The 15,117-nt window shown below is 42.2% G+C and overlaps 1 protein-coding gene across 3 annotated transcripts in view; it reads right to left on the reverse strand.

Moving 5' to 3' along the window:
* Positions 1–3,395: 3,395 nt before the first annotated feature.
* Positions 3,396–15,117, reverse strand: part of MAP3K4 (mitogen-activated protein kinase kinase kinase 4) — an 87,334-nt gene continuing 75,612 nt past the window's right edge. For all 3 annotated transcript variants that reach the window (XM_083176503.1, XM_083176502.1, XM_083176504.1), the window contains 8 exons: positions 14,195–14,386; positions 13,079–13,149; positions 11,334–11,450; positions 8,257–8,416; positions 6,797–6,919; positions 6,390–6,496; positions 4,819–4,998; positions 3,396–3,969 (listed from right to left, as the gene is read on the reverse strand). In XM_083176503.1, coding sequence (XP_083032629.1) covers positions 3,949–3,969; positions 4,819–4,998; positions 6,390–6,496; positions 6,797–6,919; positions 8,257–8,416; positions 11,334–11,450; positions 13,079–13,149; positions 14,195–14,386 — 971 coding nt within the window. In that variant the 3' untranslated portion in view covers positions 3,396–3,948. The remainder of the gene's footprint in view (positions 3,970–4,818; positions 4,999–6,389; positions 6,497–6,796; positions 6,920–8,256; positions 8,417–11,333; positions 11,451–13,078; positions 13,150–14,194; positions 14,387–15,117) is intronic.

The raw sequence follows: 15,117 nt of genomic DNA on the forward strand, positions 1-15,117 counted from the left end.
ACTGTCAGCATCCCAGGCCTTCAGCCAAAGGGCTCGCCTTGCTGACACTGAAGTGGTGGAAACCTTGGACGCCATCTTGGCGTCTTCCTCCCCAGCCTCAGTGATGTATTCTGCAGCACACCTGAGCTTTTCTGCCAGAAAAAATGCCTCAGAATCAGGTCGCAGCTGATCAGCCAAAGCCTCAGCCCACTTAATCATAGCCTTCGCTACCCAAGCTGAGGCAATAATGCAGCGGAGTGTAAATCCTACTCCCTCAAAAACAGCTTTTAGGCATCCTTCCACTTTTTTATCCACCGGATCCTTGAAAGCTGCACTACCCTGAACTGGCCAAGCCTTGGCCTTTGACAGTTTAGCCACCGGCACATCAACCAATGGGACGCTCTCCCATATTTTAACATGTTCTTCTGGCATGGGATACATATTTGCAGATCTCTTGGACAGACACCTTTTTGTCAGGTACCTTCCAAGCCTCCCCTAACAACGAGACCATACCGGGGTCTGCGGGGAAAGTAACAGCTTCTCTGCGCATTCTTTTAAATTTGCACTGAGCCTGAACTTTATCTTCTTCTGACAGGTCTAAACCCTGTCTAACAGCCAGGGTAAGATCCTCAATACCAGGGACAGATTATTCCGCTTCTTCCCTATGAGCAGCAGACAAATCATCTGCACACCCACCATCATCTGAATCAGCTAACAGGGGGGGGGGGGGGGGGGGTGTGTGTGTGTGTAACAGAAGGCCATCTAGAAGAAGGACTATCAGGGGCTTTTGCAAACTTTTCCATAAGTGCATTCATTTTATGCACCGCGTGCGCAGTGTCCTGAATGACCTGCAACACCATGGGATCCACTTGCGCAGGAGCAATGGACCCCATAGACATAGAGCATTGGGAGGAAGAACTGGGGCCAGGAGACCTGATTAAACTGTCCCTCTGCCTATTCAGTGCCTCAACCAAGGCATTCATAGACCTCCCTAAGGCTGCAGCCCACGCTGGTTCCAGTTGCTCAGACCCAGCTTTTGTGTTTTGTCAGGCACAGACTTACAAGCAGTGCAAGGTTCCCCTTGGTCCATCTGTTTACATGAATAATTAACCCCGCAAATGCTGCAGTTTAAAGACATGTCCGCCCCCCCCCCACACACACACAGCTGCAGCATCACCCGTGTCAGTCATTATTAACCCACGGTGCAAAATCTCAGGCAAAGTACCAGGCAGTATAACGATTAATACTTATCTGTCTGCTTGCTGTCTCTGCGACTTCTCATCCTCAGCGGGGGCAGCGCTTCCAGGAGAATCAATTCTGTGTGCAGTAACAGGATATAGCCAGCATTCAGCTCACACTGTGGAGAGAAAATGACGCCCGCACACAGGTGTGAAGGAACCAAGTTCCTGCTTCAGCGGGGTGGGAAGCCTGAATTGGCACCCCTTTTCCCGCTTTTTAGCCGCTCCCACAATGTAGTCTCCTCACCTCCTAGTGCCTTCCCTCTGCTGGGATCACTTGGAGTCGTCCGGCACCACCAGACACCTGTGACAGTCCTCACTTCCCCGGAGGGATTTCAGACTGTAAGCCCTTCCAAGATGGCAGCCGCCATCGCGGGAGGTCATTCCCCCACGATCCCCTTCTGTAAGGAGCCGGTTCCAGAGCGCTCCCAGGGCCCAGGCAATCCCCAGCGCTGTGGGTGCAGACACCTCTGCACACAGAGCGCTTCTGCCGATTCCCTTCCGACGTGCAGCGGTTGTCGCTTGGCAACAGGTCACCACCGCAAGAAAGTGACCTCTGGCTGTTAAGTGACCCAGTTTGCAGCCGGAGGTCACTTTCTTGCTGGTGCTGCACTCCATCGTCGGCGCTGCTTCACTGGACCGTGGGTCAGCTCCCAGGGCCTCCTTCACTACCTCTTCTCCCCGGCAGCAGCAGGAGCAACAACGGTGAGTTGTTCTGCTACTCTTAAATTAATTGGGGCAAATGTATTTCTGGCACTGGGGGCATATGTATTGCTGGGACTGTAGGGGCATACTTGGCACTATTAGGGGCATACCTGGCACTTTTGGTGGCATATGTAAATCTGCCACTATTAGGAGCATACCTGTATCTGGCACTATTGGGGGCATACCTGGCACTGTATTGGGGGCATATGTGTATCTGCCACTATTGGGAGCACACCTGGCACTATTGGGGGCATACCTGGCACTATATTGGAGGCATATGTGTATCTGCCACTATTGGGGGCATACCTGCACTCTTGGGGGCATATCTGGCACTATATTGGAGGCATGTATGTATCTGGCACGATTGGGGGCATACCTGGCACAATTGGGGGCATATATGTATATCTGGCACTGCACTATTGGGGGCATATGTGTAGGATACCCCCACTTTCATTGGCCGCATGGCATGTGGCTACACCTAATTTTTGGCACGCGCACACAGTACCGCCAGAGTATTTATATATAATGGCACCAAAATTAGGCAGCCATTGTTTATCTGGCACTGCTGGGGCGCATTGTGTTTATGGCATTAGTGTGGGTATTGGTGGCATTGTGTAACTGCCATTGCTGGTGGCACGTGTATATATGGCACAGCATCTGTTCAGAGAGGCTGGGGGCATGGCCAGCAGCTCTCAGAGCACTGGCAATGCCCCCATAGCGCAAAAAAATGGGGGATGTGGCCTCGTAGGAGTTCCACAATAGTAGGTCATGCCCCCTAATTTCATGCGCGTGACTATCCTCTGCCTCCAGTGTTGGGAGGTATGTATGCGGCATATTGGACATTGCAGTGTGTAGCATATTGTGTCTGGGGCATTGTGGCATGTGGCATAATGTGTCAGAGGCATTACAGTGTGTGGCATAATGTGTAAAGGGCATTATTTGGTCATTAGGCAGATTTCTTTCTTTTATTTTGGTAGCTCTTCGGGTGGCTTATTTTGCTGCGAGTAGCTCCCGCCCCAAAAAAGGTTGGAGACCACTGCTCTAGGACAGCATGATTCAAAAAAGTTTGGGAACTCCTGCCTTAATGGTACACTTGCATTGAGACCACATATTTTGGGTGCACAGCAACAGCCTCCAAATTCAAATATCACATTTGAAATCAACAAAAGAATTTACCTTCTTAACTGATAAATAACAAAGGAATATCCCAGACCTATCTGTGAAACAGCTTTTAATTAAAATATTGTACATTCAATAAAAAGGGGCTACAAACGAAACAGTTACAATTCCTAAAGACTTCTAATTTGAATGTGAATACCCTACAATGAAAGCACTTTAACCATTTTTGTTATTTAGTAGTGTACCAAAAAGTTAGTTATATAATTAATATGGTTTTAATGAATACATTCTAGCCTTTCCTGCCCTTTTCTATCACCAACATATCAGTAAATTGGAAAACAGGAAATAAAACACTTACACATTTTAAAATAAACCATTTATTAAGAAAATGTTCTTTGAATTTAATTAATTAACTTTTTTCTTGCATAACAAATTCAAAAGCTGGCCATAAAATGACAGGATCACAGTGCACTGAACAGGGAAAGTAAAACATTTACAAGGTCCAGAATGCTTGGTAATACTACAACTTGCGTCAGAGCTTGAAGAGTTTAAAACAGTACTAGGTTTTATTACAGTTCTCAATCATATGAGAAATAAAAAGCTGGAGAACAAATGAAAACACAATGGTCCATTTACAGTAGTAATGGCACTTCACTGATACATGCGGTTTTTACATTAAAAAATAAAATAAAATAAAATAAAAAAACGTGCAGGACATTGTCACATGGAGAACATGTAAAAGAGCAGCAGGAGGAGAAGTGACGGCTGTCACATGTGCAGTCTTAAGTCACGGTAATACACAAAGTTGCACTGCGTGCCTCAGCTTCGTCTTTATGTAAATATTACATACAGTAGTGATTAAGAGATGACTTGCTGAAATACATTAGGCCATATTTTCTCTACAGCTTTATTCTTCATCTGTGCAAACCTGCAGGAGAGGAGACATGTGAGACCAAGGCTGCTTAGGCTACATGAAATCTTACCCTGTTCACTTCAAGAACATTAATGTAATGTCTGCACCGCTAACCTACAGCTACTTTACAATATGTAGCAAAATCAATATGGGATTTTCCCACGGTTAGATTAAGCTTCCTATATAAATTGTAGAAAGTTATTTTTACTGTTCATTTGGTCAATAACCTGATTAGGCTGAACCTTAAAAAAAGAGGGACTCAGACGCACGGCCATGCTGACGCCATGAAACTAAACAAGTACCAAAGAAAAATAAGTGCCCCCGATGGATTCTTTAATTGTATACATGGGTTCCATAAGGATTCCTGTACCACATATACAGGATTACTCAACAAAACAAGCCCTTACACAGAGATGCAAATGATCAAGACAAAATGCCTGGGCAGTACGGATGGTGTAATGGTTAGAATCACTGCCTCACAGCACTGAGGGCATGGGTTCGATTCCCACCATGGCTCTAACTGTGCAGAGTTTGTATATTCTCCCCGTACTTGTGTGGGTTTCCTCCAGATACTCTGGTTGACTCCCACAATTCAAAAAATATATTGGTAGGCTAATTGGCTCCCAGCAAGTTAACCCTAGAATGTGTGTGTGTGCGCGTGTACATGTGGTAGGGAACATAGCTGTAAGCTCCACTGGGGCAGGGACTGATGTGAATGTTGAAACATTCTCTGTAAAGCGCTGCGGAATATGCATGCGCGATATAAGAAACTGTTAATAAATGCATAATGACATAACCAATACGGAAATTGCCAAGATGCTTATATGGCCGGACATCAAAATTAAAATGTTGCGTTTTGCAAACCTTGACAAATGGATGGTCCAGGAGCTGGCTAGCCGTCCATCGTTTCTTTGGGTCACTTTCCATACAATGAGAAAGAAAATCTTTTCCTTCTGGGCTTATTCGATCCGGAATGGGGGGCTTGTGTCCCATCCCTACTTTGTACATGATCTGGAAGTTGTGTTCATATTCATGCCATGGTCTCTGTAACATGGAAATAACACTATTAGAGTAGTTGCTGTGTTAAATCAAGCATTACAGGCAGAAATCCAGCATTTTTGAAAAATACATTGTAAAATATAACAAATATTCATAGTATTACATTCACTTAACCAAAAGACTAGGGGAAAAAAAACTAATATGACCAGATAAAATTTGGAAACTTTTCCTAGCTGACTAATTAGAGGGAGACCTATATGTACTTGTAATAATATTTGTAAGATCAAAGTTCATTCTTGTCTGTCTGGTCATCACATTTCCTAATAAAGGGAACATTAGAAATACAAGGGTATCGTGTCCACACGTGCAGAAATCTGGGCTTGTGCCATGACAGCTGAACTACTGGATCACCTAGAACTTTGGGCACATCGGGATGGCCATATTATACTGAAACACTAGGGTATACTTCTGTGTGAACATATATATATTACAAATCAAAAGCAAATATTGATATGCTTGATGTCAGTTGATGACCCTACATGTTTATCCCAGTAACAAATCTTGTGTTTGCATTTGTTGGGCAGCAAAGTTAGTGAAAAATTACCACACAGACCAATCAAAATCACATATGCAGGTTAAAGAAAGTTCAAAAGTCCCAAACAAAGCAGTATCTGTGTAGAGGTGCAGGTCTTTCCCATGTTTGCATGGGTTTCCTCACACACTCCAGAGATGTTCCCAAAGTGGTCCTGAAAGCATCCCAACAGTCCAGGTTTTAAATATATCTATGGCTCAGCACAGGTGAGGTACTTAATTAAGTCCCTTGTGGCCAAGCATGGATATAGCTAAAATATAGACCATTGGGAACTCTGCTACATGGAATTCAAGAACAAGAAGCTCCTCTGTCTTCCAAAAGTTCAGTCCATTCCCAACATACAGCTTTACAGTTTAGCATTTGTTTCATGCACCCGCCATCTTTGAAAAGCCATGCAGTTCCTCTTCCCTGCCTGGGGGTGTCGCTGTCTGCTGTGGTGTTTCTAGAACAGGTTTGGTTTGCATATCAGTGCTGATATACAGACCACACTGTGCTAGAAGCACTACAGCAGAAAGCAACACCCCAGGCAGGGAAGAGGAACTGCATGTGTTTTCAAAGATGGTGGGTGCTAGAATAAACACTAGTTTATGACAAGCACCAGAAGGACAGATTAAACGATTATTCCTAGTGGGTGGAAAATGGTCACGTGTTGCAGATATAAAAACTGGCACTGCCTTGCTTGAATTCAAAGTCTGAATTCATGACCAAATATGTAAATGGTAACAATCCAGTGTGTAAAGACTGTGTATAAATGTTATTGGGTCCCAAAACAATGAATGAAAAATAATCTGGTTACTTTAGGGGTTATTATTAGTAGCTGGGGCAGGACACAGATTTGTCTTACTTTTCCAGTAACCATTTCGATTAAGACACAGCCAAGACTCCAAATGTCTGCTGCTCGCCCGTGTCCTTCTCCCTTAGCTCTGGTGATCACTTCTGGGGCCATGTACGCTGCAGAGATATGAACAAAGAAAAGGACTGATTATTTATAAACTGGCAATACATAACTCTTAACCTAATATAAAACCTTAGTTATTTTTCATTTCTTGGTTTTAAAATGGGTCATTGGTTAGAAATGAGAGTTTTTAATTGGCAGCTATGGGAGAAGCATGTTTGCAGTAATTCTGACTAAATGGCAAATGATCAAGAAAACAGAACATAGACCACGAATGCTGATGGCTCCCTCCTGCTATCAGCTGCTTAAATGTAACATACAATGAAAACACCTATAGAAGGACATTGTTTACATACCTGCTGTTCCCAGTGTGCTGTTTACTTCACCAGGCATGGTCTGCACATTGTTCTTCAATTTCACAGAGCAGCCAAAGTCTCCCAACTTAATTAGGCCAGAAGATGTGAGGAATATATTTGCTCCTGGGAACATACATCATAGCAATTGAGATTAGAAGAGGAATGAACTAACAGAGTTACTGTATATTATATAAAGCAGCCATGCACCCTTGTTACACGTTCACTCAATTAATACAAGTTATTAAGGTACTTATGTAGTATCTGGGCTGCCGATTTTGTGATTGTATGCCTTACCTTAAGGCATACAATCAGATGCGATGCGATTTTGCATAGGATTCAATGTTAAGAAGGTCCTGTTCATTTCCCCACTATCCAAGTGGGCATAGAGTTGATTTTATATAGCGTGGCGAGCCCGATGCGTGGCGAGCGAAGCGAGCCCCGCGAGGGGACGCATATTTCTTAAAAAGTATTCGGTGTCCCCTCGCGGGGCTCGCTACGCTCGCCACGCTTCGGGCTCGGTGGCTCGCTACGCTCGCCACAGGTTTATATCCAACTCCATGCCCACTTGGATAGTGGGGAAAGGAAAATGACCCCTTTTTCCCATTGAATTCTATGTTAAAATGGACTGAGACCATTTTAACATTGAATCCTATGGAAAAATCTTGACCATCGCATACGATTTGGTCGCATGCGATGCGATTTCTAAATCGGACGCCCAGATACTACATAAGTACCGTTATTAATAACCTTTTAAGAACTACTATACAGCAAAAAAAATTCCAGGCATATGACAAACAGATGCTCTGTTGTCCCACACCAGCTTTTCTGTAGAGCAAGTGAAGGGCAGGGGTCATGATTACCATTGTGACCAGGCTATTTAGTATGCTTGCATGCAGCAAGGATTGAGAATTACTAGAAGTATCCTAAGGGTTCATCACCTTCACTTAAATCTCTACTTCAACACATTCAAAAATTAGTAATTTGACACAAGTGACATCACTGCTCTCTATGAACCTAGGAGAGAAACAGCACTACAGGTCGGGTCTCCCTTATCCGTGTATTCCAAAACCGAAATATTCCAAAAACAGTGTTTTCCACGGTGGCCTCTGCGATTCTCTTCGGTGACATCTGCGGCCCCAGGGGTGCATTACGCGAGTGCGCCGGTGATGTCACCGGCGCTCTCACGCAATGCATTCCTGGGACCTGAGATGCCGCTTAAGAGGCTTCTGAAAGCTGCCGTGGGACACCGTGGATGTCGGGGGACCAGGTTAGTATGAAAAATATATATTTATATATATTCCAAAATCCCAAATAATCCCTTATCCTAAATGCTCCTGGTCCCGAGCATTTAGAATAAGGACTGATAACCTGTACTATATCTACTTGGATATCTTGCACCCAGCCAGGTACATCATGTAATGTCTTTAAAATAAACATTAAAATACTAATCTAATCTTTACCTTTAATATCTCGATGAACAATACCATGTTCATGAAGCACATTTATTGCGATGGTGATCTGCTTGGTGTAAAGTCTTATTACGTGTTCCTGAAGACCAAGCCTAGAAACTTCCTCCAAAGTACCTTCATCACAGTATTCCATGAAAATGTACATTTCCTCCTGAATTTAAGACAAATGAAATGACATATTTAGGACTACAAATTATTGGTGTGTATAATGTGTGTAAGTTATAAATACAACTATAAAACAAATTTATATAAAAATAGGCTGAAATGCTGAACAGCATTGTAGAAAAAAAACATCACAATACAGGAGTAAAAGTGGGCCACACTTCATCCTGCCCCCTCTGCTCATCGTCCGATCACTTCCTGTCACATTTTCCTCCAAGATTTATCCCCTCTCCTGGAGTGCACTCTATGCTCGTCAGACTTGACCAGCCCCAGCTTTTAAAACTCATACCTTATCATCAACACTTCTTGCCATCATCATTTTTTTTGACCCTCCATCCAGCCTTTTTAGGTTATCCCCTACTGCTTAGTTTAAAGCAGTGATTCTCAACCTCAGTCCTCAAGGACCCCCAACAGTGCATGTTTTCCAGGTCTCCACACACAAAGGTGAAATTGTGTATTGTATAATTTAGAATATTAATATTTGTACAGGACTCTCTCTTTCATATACTGTAACAGTAAGTTGCAAGGTTACTTTAATGCAATTTAACCAGTAATGACTAGAACTTCATGACCAGACATGTTGCTGGTTACACATAATGTTATTTGAGTGTCAAGTGAATTAGTCAAAATAGGAGTGAAAATTGTTAAGGAAACATATTTATTCATCATAATAACCTGTAATGTTTACCTTATATAGGGATTATTTTTTTTTTAAATACATTTTTAAATTTGAATTTATAGAACAAATGTGAGCGACGCTGGCATTTTTAGCAGATATTACACACACTCAAAGGTTCAAAAGAAATTTAGCTTTTTTGTGAAAAAATGTTTTTTCCAGCATTATTCTTTTCTTTAAATCCATATATTTATATTGACGATGTGACAAGTCTTCCCTTTTTTGGCTCCAAAATTGTACTGACCCGCTGCCCTCCACAAAGACTTCAGCCCAGAAATAGCAGCGGTAATCAGGCAGCACTCATGGATTTAAAAGTGAAAAATGTGCTAATTTATTGCCAGTAGTCAGGTCCTACATGTTTCGGGCTAGCATGCCCGACCTCAGGGGACAATGACATTGTGTATCACACGCGCATATATACTCACAGAAAAAAAAACAGCCCCACACAAATATATATATATATATATATATATATATATCTAAAAGATAAGCAAAGAAGCACACAACAGTGCAATATGTAAAGTAATTATATTCACATAAAAAAAGCTTTTAAGAACATATAAAAGCAATGGGTAACGTACCCTTACTGACGGTTAGCACAACCGCAGTGTTTAACAGTGTGGGTCTGTAAATCTCACAGGGTGGTGGAGAGGTTACACTCACACAGCAGGTCGACACACACACACAAACATATACGAATTCCAATCCCCGGCACTCAATTAGGATACCTTGGATGGGTAAATCCATAAATCACCTCAGCCATGGGTGATCAATAATATCCAATTGTTGTTAGTGGCACCCACTTCGCTCCAAAAAATGGAGCGAAGTGAGTGCCACTAACAACAATTGGAAATTATATATATACATACACACGACCTGCACTCTTCACCCTCATATAGAGGTAGCTGCTGGGGTGCAATATAAATAGCAGTGTAGCCAAAACTCACAATTCTATGTAGATACAACTCTTAGGCAGCTCACGGAGTCCCACCCTAATATAGGTTACTTACCGCTACAACCTGACAATTTCTGTGTCCCCCAAAGGGCACGGTTTGTGCCACAACATAACAACAACCCATTGCCACACTGGTGGCATAAGTGCTCTGTACAAATTCACCATGTAAGTCCACCCACCCGTAGTACCATCACTTATATTATTTGGAAGCCAACACCCGGCTGTATTAGACCCCTTAGAAGGAGGGAAACCCGGAGTACCACCCTGATATAAACAATCTGATGCATATGCATCATGGAGTCTGACTATATGACAACACAGCCTATGTCTGTGTGTGTCCACCATTCACTGATCGGTGCTATGATTAACAAGCATAACCATTAGAGGCATAAGCCTATTATTTGCATTGATATTTACATTTAATTGCCTGTGTCACACCTGATCGTATTGTTAACCCCTTTTCCCAGGTCCCCTCCATCCCTTTGCCTGGTCCCTGCTTTGCAGCGCTGCATAACATATTGTCCCACTGCAGTACAAGCGTCTATTTGACCGTTCAGCACCATAACATTGGACACATGATCCACATTAGCCAATGAACAGCGTTGGCTAGTGTTACGACGACAGAAAGGGGGGGGAGCAACCAGGAGGGGGGGGGGGGGGCTAGAGGTGGCGCACCAGTGGTGCATAGCTGGAGGCACCACTGGTGGGCACTTACTGCAGCATAGGGGTATGCCTGGAAATGTTCCGGGACAGCCCGCTGCAGCAGCGCAGCTGAGCCCGGAACATTTCTGGCATACCACTCAAAGGGTTAAAGGGAGATTCTTATGGGGCCTACACACTTAGCAATTTAAAAGCATTTACTAATGGATCGCATTCACTCATCGCTCTGTGCATAGGGGCATAGCAAATCGCTGTAGCTTGGGTGGTATTAATATCCAGCATGCCCAGTGTTCTCACCAGAGAACAGCATTCTGAGCAATCTAGCATCGCTCAGAACACTCAAATAGCACATATTCCTGTGTGTAGGCTGCAGTAGAGCCAGAAGCTACTGTGAACAGCAAGTAGATATATACAGATATGATTTAGTCAGGAACCGTAATTTACGCTACACTGCAGGAATCTGTGGCTAGGATTGGGGCGATACAAAATGTAAAACTCCGTATGTGTAGGAATCATAGAAAGCTGTTTTTTTTTTGTGTGTGTGTGTGTGTGTGTATAACCAATACCAAAGTGACAATTGCTGGTTATGCATCTCTTCTAGACAGAAGCACTTACTCTGTGAAGCTCTACACCAAAATATCGAACAAGATTTGAGTGCTTGATGCCTTCAAAGATTTTGAGCTCATCGGCAGTTTCCTTTATGGTCTTATGGTCATTGGGCTGAAAGCGGATCTGGAAAAAGAAAATAATTCAGAACACCTGTATGCACAGTTTTATTCAGCAGAAATAACAAAAAGCATATCCCAAATATAAATGTAAGTGCCAAACTACTCCTGGTCTTCCCTGACTATCTTTCGATAGTATAAATCATTATTTGTGCCAAACTGAAATAATGAATTAGTAATATCCTTGTATTAAGAAGAAACAATTTTGCTTCAAAATAGAGATTATAATAATAATAATAATTTTATTCCTGAAGGGTATTTATCAGGATGCCTAGAGTGTGGTACCTTCAGTACGTGGCAGGAACAAATAGACAGATTTTAATGTTTTTCTAGATACATTGTTATTTAAATATTAAACATTTTCAGCCATTTTATACAGCTGGATTGACACCCCACTAGTCATACTGTATATCGCTTCTAAGATTATAAAGATTATAATGCAATTCACATCTATTGTCCTTTTCGTGCAATAGAGAGATAGTCATGCCAGAATACAGATTGCCAAACCAAATTGACGGATGTACTTATTATTAAGCAACCAGCGCTTAATCATGGATTACAGCAGCTACATTAGCTTGCGACCTAGGGAATGATCAAACCATTAATAATTTTGCATATTCCTTGAAATAAAAATAGTTCAAAGCTACAACTTATCTCCTGACTTTAGGTAAACTGCAAGATACACCCAGGAACAGGACTGTAATAAAATATTTGTACTATAACGAATAGTGAAATAAGTTAAAATCAGCCAGATGGCAAAGAAAACACAACCCATGATTCCGGTAAGTCTTAGAAGGTTGAGCCAAATTATTACTATCTAGTTTCTTGAGAACAGGCTTTTCAGTGCTGTCAGGATTGAGTCATGTTTCTGAATGTAGGTCAGGAAGAATGGTTTTGTATCCAGGCAACAATAACTCCATGAAAACTAGCAGCAAGTGTGCTTCATTAACTGGAAAGTATCAAGTTTTAAATCGCAACAACAGACAACAATCTGTCACTATGTTGCAGGTGTCCTATCTGCTGCTTGTTTATGGTGACTATAATTCCTAAATCAGACCAATACAATATATTTTACAGACAATTAGAATGTCTACTGTTTTAGCCTCTCTTGAAAAAAACAAAATAAATATAAACACTGTACAGGTGTATAAAATGCTATATTACAGTTGCAGTCTCACAAAATAGAGGCATGCCACATATTTTAATCAGCAGGAGCCGTTTGTGCATCTTATTCTCAAAGCAATGTAATAAAGACATTTTAAAGGAAAATGTTGCACAGAAAAATGGTCCACGATACAGAATAGCGTAACTACAGCAAAGATGTAGGAAGACTTATCTGTAGATAAAGAACTGGTAATAAATAGATCTAGCTAGAACAACCTAAAGCAGACATAATGAATTGGCTAAGTTATTGTGTTGACTTCAAGCCTATTATGTAATAGAGAAAATAAAGCAAGTGGATTGTAGCTGGCTTGAAAGCAATATTACGTAACTGATGGGGATGCCTAACCAAAAAACATCTTGGATCTAATCGACATCACTAAATGTGTTAATCCTAGATCCTGCACTCTGAGCTTATTCCCTGTTGTATTATCTGTTGCAATTACAAAAGTAAATGTATAGAAAAAAACTTACTTCTTTCATTGCCATGAGCTCTCCAGTGTCAACACTAATGCATGTGTAGACCTTCCCATACTGACCTTCACCTGTGTACACATAGAAGTTGACCAAACATTAAAACTGATAACAAGCACTTTCGCACTACATATCAAATCCAGGCACAAAATATTGAAGCACTGGCTGAAAGGGCTCACTTATTTTGCCACACAAAACTAAATGAGCCTCATACTACAGTTATACACCCCTACGGCACATCCCTTCCTCAATCACATTTACATAGAAGATTGAATAAAACAATGACAAATGCATGCAAGTACACTATGGTGGATATTGGCATTGATGTATGAGGCATTATTATTTAAGTGATGGCACGAGAAAAAAAAAAAACTAATTAGACTGCAGTGTATTCCTCCCAAGATTAAGGGCCTGATTCAGACATGATCACTGGGCTGCGAATCTTCTCATCCCAGTGAGGACGTAAACGCTGCCCCTCATGCGCTAAATCATGCCCCCTGTGCATGGCTGCAAATTAGTTTGCAGCCATACACACAGGGAGAAATCCATTCACCATTGAATGGATTTTCCTGTGCTCACAATGCTGAGCAGGACTTAGTAGGTGCTTGCGATGGCCGTGGTGAGAAGGCAGCTGATTAAATCAGTGCCCCCCCCCTCCCAACAGCCAGGAAACACCGGAGGTTCGCCCCCAGATGGCGACCCGCTGTCCATCACACAGCGAGCAGTCAGCAATCACATGTGTTCGGAGCCTGTAAGTGCACAGAGGGCCCTTGCATGCACACTGAGGGCTGTGGCTGAATCGGGCCCTAAGTCAAGTTTTAGTTTTCTTCTGATGTGTTCCATACACAGCACTGCAATAAATAGATGTGCTTCCAAAGGCCCCCTTTGTCTCTGGATGCAAAGCTGCCATCTCTAGCTTACTCCTTTCTACTTTCCGATTCATGTCAGTGAGGTATACACTATACAGTGCAAAAGCAGCAACACTACAGAAAACCAGTGTGGGATTACTGGGGATGTTAGGAGCCTGGGTTAAGGCAAATAGTGGATTGAAGGTCAATAAAATCAATGGATCTACTACATTTACCTCTAAAAAACTTAATGAAAATAATAACTTACCAATTTTGTTTCCCCTTTGCCATTTAAATGTTACTTTCCGAAGTCCAACATGCATAACATTGTCATAGGACTTGGGGGTATCACAGACTTGGCCAATTATATTTTTACTTCGCATCTCTCTATATCGATCATCTTCAAATAACTTGACAGACTTCTGAATAGCCTCCATAGGTCGATGCCTGGCAGCTATGTCTGGAACAAAATAAACACATTTCAGAAATCTAGTAGGTGTTTTTCCAGGATGTCTTTCACAACTTCAAGTACCTAACAAAAAATGACTATTTTTGTGGTAATGCAAAATCCATATAAAAACCACTGAGTTTCCATGACAAGTTATTTGTCCCTAGGAGGTCTGCATATATTTTATCTACTGTACAGCTAATGGATCCCCCCATGGGCTATCCAATTAGCCTTGGTTGCCGCATTTATCAGGGAACAGGCTTTGTATGCCTGAGGCAGTAAATCCTTACTTTTTGCACTGCGGTACAGTTATGATTTAATAGAAAAGGCCTTCCCCCCAAACTTACCACAAAGTTGGAAGCATAGCATGGTTCAAAACGTATTGGTATGCTGAAGCATTAACATTGCCCTTCATTGGAGATCAAGGGTCTAGACCAGTGGTTCCCAACCCTTGTCCTCAAGTACCCCCAACAGTGCAGGTCTCCACACAGAATCAGTGAGATAATTAGCTCCACCTGTGAATCTTTTAAAATGTGCCTGAATAATCTGTGCACCTGCTGGGTGACCTGAAAAACGTGCACTATTGGGGGTACTAGGACCAGGGTTGGGAACCACTGGTCTAGACATAACCCTGAAAATCAGCCCCAAACCATTAATATAAGAAACTGTAAATAAAAAAATAATCTCTCCTCCACCAAACTTCACAATTAGCATAGTGGAGTGAGGCAGGTAGTGTTCTCCAA

Source organism: Crinia signifera, chromosome 3 (genome assembly GCF_055691185.1).
Source record: "Crinia signifera chromosome 3, ASM5569118v1, whole genome shotgun sequence".
Classification (NCBI taxonomy): domain Eukaryota; kingdom Metazoa; phylum Chordata; class Amphibia; order Anura; family Myobatrachidae; genus Crinia; species Crinia signifera.